The sequence below is a fragment of the Trachemys scripta genome, chromosome 5 (genome assembly GCF_013100865.1).
Source record: "Trachemys scripta elegans isolate TJP31775 chromosome 5, CAS_Tse_1.0, whole genome shotgun sequence".
Classification (NCBI taxonomy): Eukaryota; Metazoa; Chordata; order Testudines; family Emydidae; genus Trachemys; species Trachemys scripta.
The window spans coordinates 30,461,577-30,481,182 of record NC_048302.1 but is presented as its reverse complement, the minus strand read 5'-3'; the positions used below and the strand labels follow the sequence as shown (position 1 = coordinate 30,481,182).

General features: G+C 41.8%; 1 protein-coding gene across 1 annotated transcript in view; it reads left to right on the top strand.

The window, feature by feature from the left end:
- DKK2 (dickkopf WNT signaling pathway inhibitor 2) overlaps nucleotides 1–18,467 on the top strand; it is a 57,948-nt gene extending 39,481 nt beyond the window's left edge. Inside the window, exons 2-4 of the mRNA XM_034772807.1 lie at nucleotides 11,713–11,863; nucleotides 13,149–13,298; nucleotides 13,868–18,467. Coding sequence (XP_034628698.1) covers nucleotides 11,713–11,863; nucleotides 13,149–13,298; nucleotides 13,868–14,118 — 552 coding nt within the window. The 3' untranslated portion in view covers nucleotides 14,119–18,467. The remainder of the gene's footprint in view (nucleotides 1–11,712; nucleotides 11,864–13,148; nucleotides 13,299–13,867) is intronic.
- The last annotated feature ends 1,139 nt before the right edge of the window (nucleotides 18,468–19,606 follow it).

The following is a 19,606-nucleotide window of genomic DNA, read 5'->3' as shown; positions in this document are numbered from 1 at the left end:
CAGAAGAGAGCTCAAAACTTTATGGTCCGAGTTTTATTTGGCTCTGGGAAAGCATGAGGTCTGGACTGCTGCATATTTTAAAAATTTTATCCCCCTGGTAGTCCTAGAAATAAGCTGAGAATTACGCTCAAACATGAATATTTATTTTCTGCTTAACACAGGTTTTCATATAGTAAGGAATACATGGTTTTAAAAATTGGTTCCCTGGGATAAACGATGCTTTAAATTAAGGGGAAGAAGGTTTTATGTAACTCAATACGTTTCATGAAACTCAAAACTTTTTTTGAAACATTCTAGAGATTTCATGTAACTCCCTTCCCTAATTTGGAGCAATTTTTTTTCTAATTTATGATCGTCAACCTTATCATCAGGAAGCTATTCACCCACAGAAATAGATACATTCTTGTAAGTCCCATTTAATGCTAATGATAATTAAACAACTACAGTGATTTCCATTCACCAACACAGCAGGAATGTGATTTTTCCCTATACGTTGAACAGGAAATGACTGTAGTTTATCAGATACTCTGGTGTCTTGTGATATGGACAAATGTCCACTAGGGATTAAGCTGAGATCACCAAACTCATTTTCACTTGTGACCTAATCAAGATTTTAACCCTGGTCTCCAGAGCTGAAGCCCTAGTACAACACCTGCATACAGCTCTGTCTATGCATAGCATGCAATTTGTTAGTTTGTTAAGATTCTTTTTAGGGATGGGCAAATTTGTGCTCTTGAAAGTTCAACTTAAAGCCAAATATTATTGTGCTCATGTTCTGCTTAGAAGAGGCAGTGAAAAAAGGAGCAGAAAAGGGGGAAAGAATAACTATAAAGATGCTATCTTGGATACACTGGGTAGCACAGGCTTCCCTTTAGCCAAAACAAAAAACAAAAAAAAAGCATAGGCGTTTTTGTTTTTAATTAATCATGAAAAATAAAGACTTGAATGTGACTGGACTGCACAGCCATATGGGGAAGTGTGAGGGGGTAAGAACAATCACACCTGTGTGGGGGCTACCTGAACATTGGAGTCTGGGGCATAGAATTAAGAAGGTGCACAGCTCTCCCCTGAAGCAGGTCAGTGAGGAGACTTGGCTCCAACCCCCCATCACCTCAGCCAATACAGGAGGTGCCATTATTTGCTATCAGAATAAGACAGAAATAAATTACTACTCCTTGGGGCAAGGAGAAAGCAAGCGGGGAATTGTCTCAATGGGCTGTCTCTGAAACACAATGTCTGCTGAGGCTCTTCTTGAGTCACTGCAACTTATTCACAGTCCCTTGCTAAAGTCCAAATCTAGCCCTAATAATTTACATTAGAGGTGAACTATGGGTGAATTTTGTGAACCCAGATAATAATTTGAAAAGTTTGAAAAACTTCAAACTCCAGTACACTTACTCATATATAATTATCTATAATGAAAATGTCTTCAAGGACAATAAAACTGCTAATTTTACAGTGCATATTGCTGCACTTCAACAGAAACATTCACACAAATAACAGAGAGAGAGAGGCAACCTGTAGTCCGTGTAATCGGTGAGTTACTAGTATGTGCCAGTTTGGGATTCAGTTATCATAAACTAGCCCCTCCTACCTTGTAACTCACTATTTATTTCTTATTAGGAGTGAATCCAGAAAAGAGCCAGTTGCTGTGCTACTATTACTGAATACTCTGGTATGGAGTTGCTGTGGTGTGTCACTTGAAATCAGTATGACAGCACAGTAGTTGGAGTGGGGGGAAAAACACCAGGGATGGTTAGACTTTTAGGATTCTTTCCTGCAATATTAAAGAGGGAACAGAGTCAACATTTGCACCAGTCCATGAGGAAGACTTGAGAATATATAGGAGCAATCCAACTTGCTTGGTATAAAAAAAGCTTGGTTACAAAGGCAGTTTGCTTGAATGACTTTTGGGGCTTGCCTTCTACACTAATGCCATAGCAAGGAGCCGGGAAAGCAGAAAACTGAAGGAAAAAGGAGATAAAAGTGGACTAGTGTGGTGGAAACAAATGCTGCATTGCTTGTTGACTGTATTGTCAGGAAGAGCGTCCCTGCAAAACATAGGCAGATATGGAAGAATTATTTCCTGCTAGTTCGCTTCTCCTAAAACTGGCTTACTTGCAGATATGGTACCTTTTTCCAGAACAGAGGGAGAAATTGTTATGAATGAAATCAGAGGGGGCAGACAGTACCATCATGTTCACAGCTGCCAGCAACTTGTGCACAGTTACTGGGTTTTTTAAATTCTTGTATCTTAAGAGAAATCCTAGATAGCAGATCAAGTTGGCAACCAGTTACTACATGCCCATGAAGGAGAGTAAGGATATAGGGAGGGGATAAGACCCACTTATTCTCCTAGTGGGCTACATGGACCTACACCCGGAATGGATGGGCAGGGAGTAGGTGGGGAGGGATGAGAAATAAGGAAAGTCTTGGCTCCACACCTCAGCACACTGTCCAACACAGCGTGGAGGGCTGGGACGGGGAGGGGGAATATTCTGGCACAGTAATGGGGTTGGGGAACAGGGAGGAACTGTGACCTAAATGGGTGTCTGTGTGGCACAAGGCTTGTGGGGTTATGGGTTGGGGGCAGCAGCTGCCCTCACTCAGGGATACACCAACGCACACAATCTGGCCCTGTGTGTGTTGGCTGTACTGCCATCTTCACAGCATTATAAAGAGAGGGCAAGCTGAGAAATTAAGGGAGTTATTGGTGCAAGAAAAGAATGAGTCAGTGCCCCCCTTCGTGGCATAGCACAGTCAGCCCCCTTGGCTGAAGGGGGCTTGCTTCAGCTGGCACAGACTGAATGTGGCCCATCTCTTAATCCTCACAACACTGCAGAGAGGTGGATAAGTGCTATTACACCATTTTACAAACCGGGGAAGAGAGGCTACATGGCTGAGCTTGTGACTACTCACCAAGGGCCCAATCTGGCTTCCACTGAAGTTAGTGGGTGTTCTGCTTCAGTGAGAGCAGGAACGGCCAATTCCGCAGCCAAAATTAGCACTCAAGGAATTCCTGGCTAGCCCCAGCCTCTCACTGAACCCGTGGCTTCTCTCTTTCTCTCACTATCAAATTAAGGAAGAAAATGAGAGCTGAACAAATGATTCGCAGCCAATAGTTTTCTTAGAGGAATTAGCCTCATTTTCTTCTTGCAAACATCTGAGAGCAAATCATGATTTCCACAGTGGAGGAGCTGATTTCCTGTCTGCTTGCACACACTGCTTAGCTTTAGCAGAAGCGTCAACTATAGCGTTGTTCACCAGCAACTGCGCTTATGTGAAGTTGAGAATTGGTAGTACAGAGAAGAAGCTGCATAGTCAATGAAGAGTTGTCACAAGCTCCGCTCTCATGCACAGATTTTGTGGCCTCGGATACTCGGATAACAGGCAGCACTAAGGAAAGCGGTACATAATAGCCATTTCCTACCCATATCCCGTTTCTCATACGGCCGCAGCCTGTTAGCCAGTGCTTAATTTGAAATGAAAGAAGTGGCAGGGCTCAAGCAATTTTTTTACTTTTATAACTGATGCAGCAAGCCTGGAGGTGCCAGGGCAATGAACTACCCAGCCTAGAGGTGCCAGGGCAATGAACTGCTCAGCCTAGAGGTGCCAGGGCTCAGCCCCGGCACAAATTAAGCACTGCTGTTAGCAATAGTTATTCCACAACAATGAGAATGCTCGCGCCCCGCTCTGGCCACTTCAGCTAGCCTCATACAGTTTTCTTAAGGAACTTCAAGTGGAGGATCTGCTTACTGCCCTCAGAGGAAGCAGCAAATAGTGAAATAGTGGAATTCCACATATGATATGCTGGACTAACTCTATGAGCAGCATGTAGCCACGCAATAGTCCTACCTGCAATGCTCCATTCATTCCTAGAAAGACAGCAGCTAGAACTTGACAGGGGCAGAGTGGCTCCTTGTTTGCTGCTTGTTTGAGCTTCCTTCACACACAGGAACTCAAATTCATTTAGGAGTGAGGAATGAGTTGGGCAGAAAGGGGGCAGTTCAGGGCAAAAATATCAAAAATGTTCAGAAAAATGTATGTCCTCTAAGGTATTTCTTATTGTTTTGTGATGCGGCGTTCACCCCATAGCAGTTCTGAACAGGGGCGGCTCCAGGCACCAGCGCACCAAGCACATGCCTGGGGTGGCAAGCCGCGGGGGGGCGGCCTGCCGGTTGCCGTGAGGGTGGCAGTCAGGCTGCCTTCGGTGGCATGCCTGCGGGAGCTCCGCTGGTTCCACGGTTTCGGCGGCAATTTGGCGGCGGGTATGCCGAAGGCACGGGACTGGCGGACCTCCCGCAGGCATGCCGCTGAAGGCTGCCTGACTGCCATGCTTGGGGCGGCAAAATACATAGAGCCGCCCCTGGTTCTGAAGAGGTTAAGGTGGCAGGATAGGCCAATTAACCATATAGGCGTACCATCTGGAAAGACAGTCTTTGCTCACCTGACTGGCAGAGCAATGTAAGAGCCTGCAAGGCTTTATAAAGGAGAAATTGCACATGAAGGAGCAGCTGCTCCCAAGTATGGTGAGTCCTGTGACAGGAAACCAGTCACCAGCCACAGGGAACACATAAAAAGGGCCCTGTGGATGATCCACATGCATTTGTGGGCAGCTTTTGAGAGGGTAGCTGTGGGTGCGGGCTGGGACAAGGAGATCTGGGCCCAATGTCTAGTGCCCTATTTGACTGGGAAGGCACAGGTGGCCTATATGGCTTTAACAAATGTGCAAGTGAGAGATTGAGTTGGTAAAGGTGGCCATCCTGGATAGGGCGAGCCAACCCACTGAAAAATATAGAAGAAATTTTGAACTATGAGATGGATGTAGGAGTCCAGCCCTGGGCTTTTGCCCAGAGGCTGAGGGACTGGACCACCCATTGGCTGAGGGAGATTATGGACACTTTGATCCTTGAACAGATTCTACAGAGCCTCCCCAAGAACACCCGAGTATGGGTCAGATGACACCAGCCTGCCACACTGGACATGGCTGTTAAACTTACAGAAGAATTCATAGAAGTGGACCTCCCCAGGAAAGATGGCTGACTCTCTATAGGGAGTCGAACCAGGGTAGTAGACAGATTGCCCCAATTTGTGACATTGGTCACAGATTGGAGCCCATTTCCATTTGAGATGTGGTATGGTGCCAGGGGGCCCAAGCAGTGGAAAATGTAACCCAATCTGGAGGAAATAAAACCTGAGCGGGGCGGAGGAAGGGGGGGAGAGGAATACTGAAACTGGAAGGATATGGATTGGTAAACACTGGACCTAGGACAACAAACCATCAGGAAGGGAAAGAAAGTGGGGTCTCCTGAGAAACAGGGGACGGATAAGAAAAATATGGAAATAGAGGGAGAAGAAACAAATACCCCAAGCCTGGTAGCCAGGGTCGAGAGGTCATCAGGTCCCCCCTCCACACACACACCAGAAGGACAGAGCCCAGATATAGATTGGAGGGTTGGGAGAAACAGGGACCCTGAGCAACCAGGTGAAGGAAGGTAGGCCCTAGGCCCTACCACAAAGTAAAGGGGTTTAGGATACGGAGGCTGATCCCATAGTTTGCCCATGATATGAGGACCTATGGGCAGAAGCAGAATTGTGGGGGTGACCTCTGCCCATCAAATGCAATTTCTGTGGGTGAAGAATGGATGGACTCCACAAGGGGACCCCAGATAACCATCCTGGGGGTGAGGAGAGACTCCGGCAGAGTAACACCTCAGGCAAGGGAGGAAGACCTGAGGAAAGAAAAAAACAGGACCTGCAGCAAGAAGGGGAGATCAGTGACAGAGAGCTGGGAACCAACAACCAAGTCAGTACTCTTGTCACTTGAATACCAATTGATTCCCCTCAGGCTGGACCTGACCAGGCCTAATTAGTGGATTAGAATGGACTGGGGGAGCACTAGTGAGCAAATTGCCCCATTAATGAAGGAGATATAAGAAGGCTCAGTAAGGAAGCACAGAGAAGAGAGGCAAGCTAGTAGAACCAGAGCTAGGAAGGATCTCTGGGTAGAGAATGATCTTTTCCCTCTCCTCTTCTTGGCAGAGAACTGAAGAAAGATTGAAACTGTAAATGCCTATGGTGTATGGATCAGTAAGGTGGTGGGATGTTTAACAAGTGAAGGTCTCGGAGTCCGTGTAGACAGAGCTGAAGACAAGAGAGGGACATTACCCTATCACAGCTTGTACTAAAAGTGGAAAAATAAGGATTAGTTTTACCACAAACTATGTCCTGATGTTTTCAGCCAATACTGCTGATGTTTTCAAAACTAAAAATAATCCACTTTTGAGGTTTTTTCCATGGGCCCCTTTGTGATTTCCCCTGAATATTCCCATGACTCATTCTCAGCCCTTGGCATTATGAATGCAGCAAAATCACTGTTTCAGGGGGTCTTTTTTTAGACTTAACCATCCATACCTCTCCATGACGTGGCTGAACAGGATAGTCTTTGAGGACTGATCCACCTGAATGCCATGACACAAACTGAGAGATGCACTTCCAGAGACACCCGTTGGAAAGCAAAATTCAAACTCTGGTTGCAGAGTCCTCTAACCCAGCTGTAATTCAACAAAGTCTTTGAAATGTGGTTTCTTGCCACCAAAATCAGCAATATCTATTATGAATAGGCTCATAACAGACTGAAACTGTGGGCAGGGGTGGAGAGGAGGAGAGCAGCAAACCCTGTAAAAACAAAGTGTCTGTTATTAGATTTAATAATGCAACTTGAGCTTCCAACTTCCTGTCGTAGATCCGATCTGCATTATTCTGTGGTTTTATTGGAATGACCAAGTCTAATTTTGGGCTGAAAACATGAAATGAGTGTATCTAAATGAAGCTGCAGTGAGTGCTAAATATTATCTATCAGTTTCATTGAGGTTCCTGTATAATCAGAGATGTGCTTAGTGGATGAACATTTAGAGCCATTGAGAGCGACATGGTGCCCCATAGCTGAGGAGTCGCAAGAGCTATGGTGAGCATGTTGCTCTTTTTGCAGCGGGTCTATCTCTGCTGTCCTAGTTGGGGAAGGAAGACTTGAAGGATGAATTAGGGCCCTGCCTCTTCCCTTCCCCTTTTGGGTTAATTTGCACCCCCAGGGACGCGTGGAGGATGCAGTCCTTGCAGTTCCCCAAATGCAAGAGCTGTGCTCATCCCCTGTCCTTGTGTGGGGTGGAAGGATCCTGGCTGTCTGCCCCCTGCATACCCATGCAAGGACAGGTACAGGCAATCTACCCCTGAACGGTTACTTGATTACCTAACCTCAGCAGTCAATGTAGTGAACCATGATCAAGGTCAATCAAGCTCACTGCTTGAATAAGTTTCAGCCTTTACATTTTCCACAAAAAATGAACTCAGCTCAGTAGAGCAGCTGTGCTAATTTACCATTGTGTGAAAAAATAGATTTTCCATGATTTGTATAATTCAGTGCTTTAAAGTTTTATTTATAAACTGGCTCAGCCACTGTTGATAATGGTAAATTTCGTAACACAGTGAAAAATTCCATCTCAGGCTTTAAATTATTCCCACTCATTTGACACATCACTGGCGAACAGCTGGCTCTCTCAAAACCAGTATCTCCAGGCAGATTGTTACAGTGAAGACAAAACTCTACCATAAAAAAGGATAAGGCTGTGAAGTGATGCAAACCAACAGAACCCAGGAAACTGAAAGCTGATGCCAATGCTTTGTTCATTTCCCTCACTGTTATATTTAAAACAAAAACAAACAAACCAACAAAAAAATGAGATGCAAAAAGTTTTGGTTAACTTCTTAATTAAAAAGATACTCTTTGGATTACCTTCACACTACGTAGTGGCATTTCCTGCTTAACTGAAATCAGGAAGTACCCTATTGGAAATCTCACAAGAAAACCAGTTAGTTCTTTAGGGCTTTATAGCCAAATTCCCAGATCAAAGGGGCTGGGATAACTTCAGATAAGTACTTACACTTTATTAAGTTTTGCCAAACCAAATCATGACATGCCTGGTGGAGGGGCTGATTTATGAGGGAATTACAGCATGATTAAGCAATGACTAAAGGAAGCATAACTGTCTACAAATACTGAAGAGGGTAAACACCAAAGGAAAAGATTTTCCCTGGTCCTTGAGTAGGAAAGTGGACACAAAGGATCCCTTTACTTTCCTCTGCAATTCCCATGGAGAGGCAATGGACAGTTGCAGTTCCTGTGCTCAAGAAGCATGATACAGAGTCCACTCAGGTCAAGTTGGAGTTTTCCATGACTTAATAGGCACTGGATTATATCCAGTAAGCCCAGAGATTGCTCTCCTCATATATCCCTGAAAACAAGTGCTTGGAGATAAGAAGGGGGCCATGGCTCCATCCCCCTCGTTGCAGCAGCTTGTAGAGCTAGATATGCTAATTGCATACTTTTCCTGCATGCTGAGAGCTCAGAGTGGGATTGTGCTCCCTGATATTCCTAGGTATGCACTGAAAGTCAAGCCAGATTGGTTTAGGGAATCAGATGCCCCATACGGTTTAGGGAAATCAGATATCCCATTCAGTAAGGAGTAGGATGAGGAAGCTCCTGGTTAAATGCATCCCCCTCATTTAAATTACCAAATTCCAGTCAGCCCCCCAAGCACCTTCTCTCCCTCCACTATCCATGAAGCAGCAGTGTCAGCTTCTGAGGCATCTACAAAGGAGAAGGAGTAAATGCCACTGAGTGAAGACTGGTAAATTCAAATGTTCAAAAATAGCCAAGTGTTTATTTGTTATTACTACATGTTCATATGTGAGAAAATGGCCTTTTTAAATACTGCACATTGTGCAGGGAGCGAATTCTTTGATTGGGAAATGGGCTTTGGGGATGTCTACACTGATGTTTGCAGCTCAGGTAGGCGTAATTGAGCTAGCTGTAATCTACCTAGATTTAAACAAATAATTGCGTTAATCATTTGGACTGTTTTCAGTGTAAATTTTGGGGAGGGGGAGAATTATTTCAAAAATTCCTCAACATTTTTTGACAGTTGTTGGGAAACTATTTTTTCTCTCAGCACTAGTTCTGAGAGACATGTTAATATCCCAAATCCAAAAAGTTAAATAGAAAACTAAATAAAACATTGAATATAATTTTAAAGTATGTGTGTGGAAAGTCTTGAATTAATTAATGTGAGATAACATAACAGTATATATTTGCTTGTGTAAGTAGTGCATATTAAATTATCCTTTCAATCAGATACAGCAGTGATGCACAATGACAGCTGCTTGGGAGCCAGTGGTAGGATTTCTGGAATGGGCCAGGGTCCTTATATGGGTCTCATGGAAGCATTATGTCTGATCTGGAAGGACAGAGCTTCTTTTTCTCTCTCCTTAGGGCCATATTCTGCTATTCTCACATGAAAAAGTGTCAAAGAGAGGTCTTAGTGGAAGAGAATTATGGTTTTGATGAGTACAGGAGTGTTCCATGTGTTCCTTCCTTAGTGGCAGTCAGGCTAGGAGGATGTTGATACTATTTGCTTTCAAAGTATCCCCTGATAGGTGTCAGTGGGAGCAGTGTGCATGCAAAAGAAGAATTTGTACCAATGTAGGAGTATTCAGTGTAAATATCATGAGCTTATGGGAAAGGTCTCTTCATCCATGTTCTTGACCATGACTTTGGAACCTTTCAAAGTAAAGATGCCACCGAAGTATTTAGCCCAGATTTTAGATAAGATCCAGTGTAGAGGACACTTTGAGAGTTTTACTCTCTTTCAGGTGGTCTCCACCAAAGATAAAACTGCTTATTCCTTACTTTGGATTACTGGGGTTTTATGTATTAATTACAGGCCTCAATAATTTGGAATACATTAAAAAACACAGGCCAGATTCTCTCTTGCACCAAGATATGCTTGATCTAAGAAGGAATAAGGCTACTAAGGAGCTGGGGTTATGGCTTCCTGATTCTTAAGTTGCCACAGCTCCAACATCAGTTAGATAGGCTGCTCTAACTTATAAAAGCTGGCCATAGGTCCCTGAATGACCATATGCCAGCTGTAAATTGCCATAGAGAAGCACACCTTCATTTAAGGACACATAAGGAGCTAATAGAGGAGGTATCTGAGCCTCTAGCTATTATCTTTGGAAAGTCATGGGAGACGGGAGAGATTCCAGAAGACTGGAAAAGGGCAAATATAGTGCCCATCTATAAAAAGGGAAATAAAAACAACCCAGGTAACTACAGACCAGTTAGTTTAACTTCTGTGCCAGGGAAGATAATGGAGCAAGTAATTAAGGAAATCATCTGCAAACACTTGGAAGGTGGTAAGGTGATAGGGAACAGCCAGCATGGATTTGTGAAGAACAAATCATGTCAAACCAATCTGATAGCTTTCTTTGATAGGATAACGAGCCTTGTGGATAAGGGTGAAGCGGTGGATGTGGTATACCTAGACTTTAGTAAGGCATTTGATACGGTCTCGCATGATATTCTTATCGATAAACTAGGCAAATACAAATTAGATGGGGCTACTATAAGGTGGGTGCATAACTGGCTGGATAACCGTACTCAGAGAGTTGTTATTAATGGTTCCCAATCCTGCTGGAAAGGCGTAACGAGTGGGGTACCGCAGGGGTCTGTTTTGGGACCGGCTCTGTTCAATATCTTCATCAACGACTTAGATATTGGCATAGAAAGTACGCTTATTAAGTTTGCGGATGATACCAAACTGGGAGGGATTGCAACTACTTTGGAGGACAGGGTCATAATTCAAAATGATCTGGACAAATTGGAGAAATGGTCTGAGTTAAACAGGATGAAGTTTAACAAAGACAAATGCAAAGTGCTCCACTTAGGAAGGAAAAATCAATTTCACACATACAGAATGGGAAAAGACTGTCTAGGAAGGAGTACGGCAGAAAGGGATCTAGGGGTTATAGTGGACCACAAGCTAAATATGAGTCAACAGTGTGATGCTGTTGCAAAAAAAGCAAACATGATTCTGGGATGCATTAACAGGTGTGTTGTGAGCAAGACACGAGAAGTCATTCTTCCGCTCTACTCTGCTCTGGTTAGGCCTCAGCTGGAGTATTGTGTCCAGTTCTGGGCGCCGCATTTTAAAAAAGATGTGGAGAAACTGGAAAGGGTCCAAAGAAGAGCAACAAGAATGATTAAAGGTCTTGAGAACATGACCTATGAAGGAAGGCTGAAAGAACTGGGTTTGTTTAGTTTGGAAAAGAGAAGACTGAGAGGGGACATGATAGCAGTTTTCAGGTAAAAGGGTGTCATAAGGAGGAGGGAGAGAACTTGTTCACCTTAGCCTCTAAGGATAGAACCAGAAACAATGGGTTTAAACTGCAGCAAGGGAGGTCTAGGTTGGACATTAGGAAAAAGTTCCTAACTGTCAGGGTGGTTAAACACTGGAACAAATTGCCTAGGGAGGTTGTGGAATCTCCGTCTCTGGAGATATTTAAGAGTAGGTTAGATAAATGTCTATCAGGGATGGTCTAGACAGTATTTGGTCCTGCCATGCGGGCAGGGGACTGGACTCGATGACCTCTCGAGGTCCCTTCCAGTCCTATAATCTATTAATCTATGAATTTCACCCCCTTTTAGCCCCTTCTTGGATCTGATAAATTCTTCCCCCTTTCCCCCCCTCCTCCTGAACATACCTCTCACATTTAGTTTTTCTTGCTTTGGTTTCGCTAATATGATGTGAACTATATGAATTAAGAATTATTGTGCATTACTACTTTATTTTAAATCCTTTTTTTCTTGAGCAGGCATACCCTTGCACTAATGATAAAGAATGTGAAGTTGGGAGATACTGCCATAGTCCTCATCAAGCTACTTCTGCCTGCATGATCTGCAGAAGGAAAAAGAAGCGTTGCCATAGAGACGGCATGTGCTGCCCTGGGAACCGCTGTAACAATGGTACTTAAGCACTCTTCTTGTTTTCCTTTTATATATGACAATGACTGGTTTAATAGCATATATTGACAACATATGTAAGCAGAGGACATGTGTAGTAGTAGTTCTGTTTGGGTTACCACAATTCCTTCTTCAGACCAATAGGAAACATCTCAAAAAACTTATAACAACACAGGGCTTGTATAAATATGTCATATTCTTTCTTCCTTGTGATTAGAAGAGATTCCGTGATTTTGCTCTGCTAGTAAGAAACCTAATACATGATTTTCAAAACTGTGTGGGCAACTGTATGCCGTGTTTGGGTGCAGTTATTTTGATTGCATGCTCAAACTGTATTTGTATGTGGCAATAGGAAGTTCGATGCATAACTAGCCATTTAGAGTTTGGTCATGCAGTGACTGGTCAAATTCACGACTCTTGTGTTAATGCAGTGCTGTTGTGTTTCACACTAATACAATGTCAAACACAGCAGGGGAATGTTTACTATTTTTTTAAATCCCCCTTTTCATTGAATTTTCTGTGATGTCATAGTACATTTCTATTCATTTAAGGTATTGTGAACCACCTCTCTGCCATCTTTTAGATTTTTAGGTTTTTTTAGATTTTTAGGGTTTTTTTTAACAAAACCTATATTTCATGACTAAACTATGGGTGGCTGACAGATTACTTAAAATATGGATTAATTCACTGATTCAATAGCAAACTAGATAATCATTCTTTTTCAGTAAATGTAAAGAAGCAAAATCATCCGTGGTGTTAGTCCACTAAAACAATGCCTTGGAAGTTATAATGTATTCTTGTTATTGTTTATATTGCTGATGCCCCACCTGAGATTGGAGATCCTGTGGTACGAGGATTTGGAGTCCCTGCTCCAAAATGCCTGGAATCCAAATAAACAAGACAGACATACGGTGGGAGGGGAAATACACAGGCATGGAGGGGGGAGGGATAGCTCAGTGGTTTGAGCATGGGCCTGCTAAACCCAGGGTTGTGAGTTCAATCCTTGAGGGGGGCACTTAGGGATCTCCAGTAAAATCAGTACTTGGTCCTGCTAGCGAAGGCAGGGGGCTGGACTCAATGACCTTTCAAGGTCCCTTCCAGTTCTAGGAGATGGGACATCTCCATTAATTTAAATTTAGAGAGGTGAAGTGATTTGCTCAAGGTCATTAGCAGAGCTGTGAATAGAACCCAGGCCTTCTGAATTTCAGTTCAGTGCCCTATTGACTGGACAACACTGTCTCTCAGCCTTCTAATAGGCCTTCCCATTTCTAACATCTCATTCCCATAGGTATTTGCATACCAGTAACTGAAAGCATCCTTACTCCACACATCCCCGCTCTGGAAGGACCACGCAACAAGAAAAATGGTCTTTATTCTAGCAAGGACTTGGGATGGCAGAATCTAGGGAGACCACAGTCCAAGCTGTCACACATAAAAGGTAGGATTGCTTTTGCAATATAGTCCAGTTCATTCACCTCGCTGTAGAAAGACAAGATACAGCAACGCAGACCAGGCTGACTTACAGTAATCTGCTATGAAATGTTGGGAGGTCTGGAATTGTCATCATCTGTATATCTCAGGAATTCACAGACCACAAATGATATTATACCAATTTGCTTGTATATGTCAGTCATAGCCTCTGTGCTCCGAATAGCATTTGTTCCTTTACTGTAAGCCATGTGTCAGATGTAGGTGGGAAAGTGTATTATCCATTTGTGTAATCTGTGCAGGCCCCATCTTACTTATCTTGTAATGATCATGCAATATGTAACACATGCCTTTGTGACCGTGAGGCTTCATTAGTTGAATTTCTCCTTATCAGGCCTTACAGTAGATTGTATTGATATCCTCCTTGCACCTCTCTAACTCCCCCCAGGCCTTGGTGTTTATGTACTTCAAATACCGATGAGTATCATATCCTCTGTTTCTTAGTCAACATTGAGCCAGACTATTCTGAATCTATACTTTCTGTCTCAGGCACTGAAATATTTTGTTTGCTTTTCTTAGGGCATGAAGGAGACCCCTGCTTACGATCATCAGACTGCATTGAGGGGTACTGCTGTGCTCGCCATTTCTGGACCAAAATTTGCAAACCTGTGTTGCATCAGGGAGAGGTGTGTACCAAACAGCGCAAGAAAGGCTCTCACGGCTTGGAGATTTTCCAGCGATGTGACTGTGCTAAAGGGCTGTCTTGCAAAGTATGGAAAGATGCCACTTATTCTTCTAAATCAAGACTTCATGTATGTCAGAAAATCTGAATGAGGATTGGAAAAATGTTACTAACAGACTGTGAATTTGTGTATTTGGATTGCAGCGTGGTCGGAAATGAGGATTGTAAATAAACACAGAATGGTTAAAGTAATGATTGTGGTAGGAATAGAAATCACCCCAAACTGCATTTGTTTTGAACAGGAGGTGAATGCGATGGCGGCTGGAGTTTTTCCATTATGCAACTTCTTTGTGTAAATAATTTCGACAGTTTGTGGAAAATGCTATTATAAAAAAGCACAATGGAAATTATTGACATTTATCAAGCTGCATGGTCCCCTGACTTTTCAAGCGTTCAGTATTAGGGGTGGGATAGGTTTCCATCATGGTAATAGACTGTTAAATAAATTGTATACAGCATGTTCCAACACAAAGCAGTGCTTTACAGGAAGACTTTTTCTGTCAACACATTATTGGCTACTAAAATATTAGCGATAAATCGCAGCTGTTAGAGATGGGAATAAAAGTTACTGTGAATGTCCATACACCTTGTTAATCAGGGCTGTCACTTGAAAAAGGGAAGCACTCCTGCAGGGCAAGAGTGCTGGATTTTGCAGGCCCCAGTGGGAGTGGCAAAATCTCACCACACAGTGATTTCAAAACACCAGTGGCAGTTCTTCTGATCAGAGGCATTTAAACAGGGTTTTTTTTTGTTTAAAATATATATATAATTCTATAAATATTTAAACTGAAATGCCTTAATCGGTTCATCAGTTACTATAATTAATAGCTTGCATTTGTCTCGGTATACTGCTAGAATACATGGGCTGAGCAGATAAAGCAAAATATGTGCATGATGCGTCCAGAATGATACCCATTCAGTTGCTCGTAGACCTACTAAATATAGTTTTTTGTCAGAACATGCTTGCATTATGGATAGTTCCATAAAGGTGATATTTTGAAAAGTTATGAACATCTGAATATGGAAGGTTATAACAGAAATTGTTTTGCAACCTTAACTATAAGAGATGCTACCTGCATCTGCTACAATTAGGTTGTATGCTAATAAATTAAAAGTTTTATACTATAACAGTAACAATAGGCTGTTAGTGTAAATCTGGTTCTTCCATGATTTGGAGAAGCTAAAATGGATTGGATTCACCTTGCACAGTCAGCAAAAAAATTAAAAAGTTGACTTTTGCAAGCATCTCATCACCTCTCCTAAAGAACAGATAGTGACATGTGATGCTATCATCTATGACATGCTGCGAGCCATCATGTGATGTGACACAACAGGTCAGACTGAAAAGAGAACAGGTTCTGGTTGAATGCATGCTAAAAGTTTGGATATTGTTGTGAACAGTGGATTCACATTGACTACAGTGGGTAAAGAAATCTGTTAACATAACTACCCTGTTCGTGAACTGGCTAAAACGAAGGATGTCCACCATCTGACTTCTCTCTTAATGTCTTTACACCTCCTCTTACTTTGCTTACTTATTTTAAAGAATGTTATCTGTGTAAACGTAAGTAAAGAGACTGGAATTTCTTTTTAAAACCTCTGATTATATAATTAACTTACTGAAATATCTGTTTCCACATTTTATAAGACAATGGCTCTCCCCTTTGCTTAATCAGTTCCAAACAGCTTGTGTACAGCAGAGTAGTTTACTTTAATTGTGAAGACCAACTTTGGACTTTTCTCCCCGTCTCCCTTTATGGCACCTTTCCCCACCCTTGCATTTCTGCACCAGTGCCTTTTGTACAAATAGTGGTTCATATACATCTTCTGACTCAAACTTTCTTACTGGAAATCAGATCTGAACTATGCTTCCTGTATCTCTGATAAGAATCTAAATTCCAACGTATATACCGGATTAAAGAGAATGATTTATAGGATAATATTTTTCATATGCAAGCCAGTTTTTATTGTTATAAAGGGAATGGTATGTAGAGATAGGCTCTCGTATTCCTTAAAAAGTGATGATCCGATTCCAATCTCACTGTCACAAGTGCTGCATTACTGCAACTCCAGTGACTTCAATGGAATTACTTCAGTGCAACTGAGAACAGAAATAAAGTCTGGAAAGTGAATCATTTCAGCAGAACAACTGAAATACAGAGGTCAATTCTGAAACCCTTTCTTACGCCATAACAGCACATGCATTAAAGATCAGTCTCACTGACTTCAGTGTGTCTACTCGATGTAAGTAGGGGGTTGCAGAATTGGCCCCCCTAGTGATTTGCATCTTACATCCTGACTTCTGCATAACCTCCCCTTCTCCACACAAAACTTAGTATTTGGAGTAATTTATTTACAGGAAATTTTTAATGAGATGTATTTTCTTATAGAGATATTTCTTACAAAAAGCTTTGTAGCAGAATATATGTGCTGCCTGATGACTTTGTAATTTAGAAAAATAATGTATAATAAGATGAAATATATTAAATGTCCTTTTTCCCAAAAATATTTACCCACATTCCTTGCCTGCTATTTAAGTGTAGGTCTTCACTGAATAGGGTGGATTGGAAGATGTACTCAGTATTGCCAAAACATCATGAGTCGGGCCCCAAAATATGTAGACTGGCTTAAAAATCATTAGATATTTTTAAAAATTGGGATTCTTTTGAGTTGTCAGCTGGTTTCTGGATTTATAGGGTGCATTTGTTTCATATTTTCATATTATTTTACAGCACTAAGAGAGCCAGAAACTTTTTTTAAAGCTGAGGTTTTCAGGCAGACTCTTGACTGCTGGAGTTAAAAAAAAAAACACAAGAAAAAAAGCCTACCAAATATTATGAAACTTTCAATAAAATCACAAGAGTTGGCAACACTGTATACTACAGGCTGGATGCTGAAGTCAATAGGAGTTTTGCCATTTACTTTAATACACATGCCTAAAGAACAAAAAAACATTTATTTTAGCTGCTCATTCAAGAAGCAGAAATTTCTACTTTTCAATTAATGGTATCTGTTCACTAATATGTGGTGTATATGCAACTGAGAGGAGAATTTGCCCCATAAGCTATCAAGAATAACTCCTTTTTAAACAAAAATATCCCCATCTGCATGCGAATAATATTCAGAGTCTAGGAAATCAAATAGAACAGCTGTTCAGATACCCAATGATCACCGTGGTAAGAGAACACAGATAGAAAATAGCCAGAGATTGTACTCAAACAATATAGCATATTGATATTAATCACAGCATGATTATTCTTGAAAACCTGTGAGGAAAAAAGTAGAGAAAACTGACATTTACCAAGGAAACTTCTGTTTCAGCAAAAAAACCCATTTTCCATCAAAAATTTTTGTTGGATATTTTTTTTTAACCAGCTGTAGTCAGTAGATGAGGCTGGGAGAAGGGAAAAAAAATTCCTCAACAGTTTTGCTCTTTCTGTTAATGGCCATTGTCAGAGTTGCTGAGCAGCGGCATATTTCCTCTCATCCTCCTAGTGCCCTCTCACTGCTCTGCCAGTCAGTGGCTTACCTGCTCAGTGCAGCATAGTAGGAGATGAGAGAGGCATAGGAAGTGATTGAAGGAAGGAGGGACAGGACCGAGGTGATCAGATGCTTGGAGTATGGATTCCGCTGCTGACACTCCCTACACAAAGGCCTAAGGACAGGGGAGAAAGGGAGCTGCTCCTGTTGCAAGGAATGTGCAGAAGAGAATCTGCTGCATGAGATCCCTGCAGATTACCCGTAAGGGTTTACAATACAAGAAGAATGGAGTGGGATGGAAGTAAAGCCTAGAGCGGGGAACTAGGATTTTCTGGGTGGGAGGCACAAACTAGGAAAAATTCTTTTAAAAAATGACAAGTCAACTCTGCCCCCGGCCATTTCCCCCGGGTGTTGCTTTCTTGCCTCGTCAAACCTCCGTGTTTCTACAGGTTGTGGATGTGTCAAAACTTTTCAGAAAAACACTCAGTTTGAGCAGAGTTAGCATAGACAACAGCCTGTTGGTGGCCTAGGATTCCCAGTCCACCTCCTTTTGCTGAAAGGCAGCTGCAAAGGAAGGAAGAGAAGAAAGCAGGAGGTGACTGCTGCTGCGCTGCAGAACTCCATCTGTTCCCTTAGCTATTACTCTGAGCACCACTGCTGTGACTGACCCTGATGGATCTGCAACATAGAGTGGATCTCATTGGAAACTTGTTTATGCTGGCAGTTCTGTGTTATTTTTGGAGCTGCTATTGTTATTGCACAAGTGTCAATGACTTATTTACAAATGTCTGGTACAAAAAAAGTCTTTGTTTTGTACAGTACCAGCTTGCTCTATGACTGTTTCGAAGTAGTTTGGTGCATGATGCATTTCCTAAAGTGGAGGAATGAATCTTCATGTAGAAATTAACATTTTTAAATATACCAAGATCATTTTTAAAGAAAAAGACAATTTAGAAACTTAGATGCTACCCTGTTTCCCCGAAAATAAGACATCCTCCGAAAATAAGGCCTACTTACAGTTTTGCCTCTCGTTGTAATATAAGGCATCCCCCCGATAATAAGACCTCCCCGATAATAAGGCATCCACCGATAATAAGGCATTTTTCATTTCTGAAAAATAAGACATCCCCTGAAAATAAGACCTAGCGCATCTTTGGGAGCAAAAATTAATATAAGACACTGTCTTATTTTCGGGGAAACAGGGTAGCAAAAAATCCCCCACCACATAATTAACATAAAAATACTTTTCAAAATGATAGGCAGATTACAGATGTTAGCCCTGGGCTCCTAGGTACACCTGGAACACACATTCCCCTTTCTTATTGTCAAAGCGGCTCAAGTTGTAATTAACAAACCAAAAATGTTATGAATTTAGGCCCCCTTTGTTTTCTGGTAATCAATTCACAAAGCCTTTCTGAGATTGCATATGTTTTTCATCCATTTTTGCTGACTTATTTGGGCTAGTGGTTTTTAGACTCTGGATGGTTTGCAAACTGATTGGTTCACGACAACTAACCAGAAATCACAAATTGTGAATAGCCTGGTACTGGTTCCACTCCCTAACTGAGTGACTGACATTTTCACAGGAGAATAATAAATGTAAACAGTCATGAATAACACACTATATACACCACACAAATACATTCACGAATGCCAATGACTGGTCAAATATTTGGAAATAACAGCCCCATGAGTGGTGGCAAATTCAGATCAAGCCATCTAGTTGCAAATATGTTTAAACCTCTTTTCCTCATTATTTGAGCAGTTCTAGCTATTGTAGTAATATAGTTATATTTAAGATGGAATAAAAAAATTCAATGTATGTGCTTTAAAAATGTGTTCAGTCAGTTTGTTGGGGGGAAGATGAAAAGTGGCTGAATTTTAACCTTTCAAATATGGCATGCAGCTAGCCAATTGTCAGGGAGGAAGAGTTGCTTTGCATAGTCCAATAAACTAGTGGTTTAAGCCATTTACAAGTTATTATTGTTTGAAAGTCAGTGCTGATTACCATTGCTACTGAATATAATCGCCCTGCCTTTAAACTGAATGAAGATGGGTGTTCATACAAAAAGTGATATAAAGACAACAAATCCTAT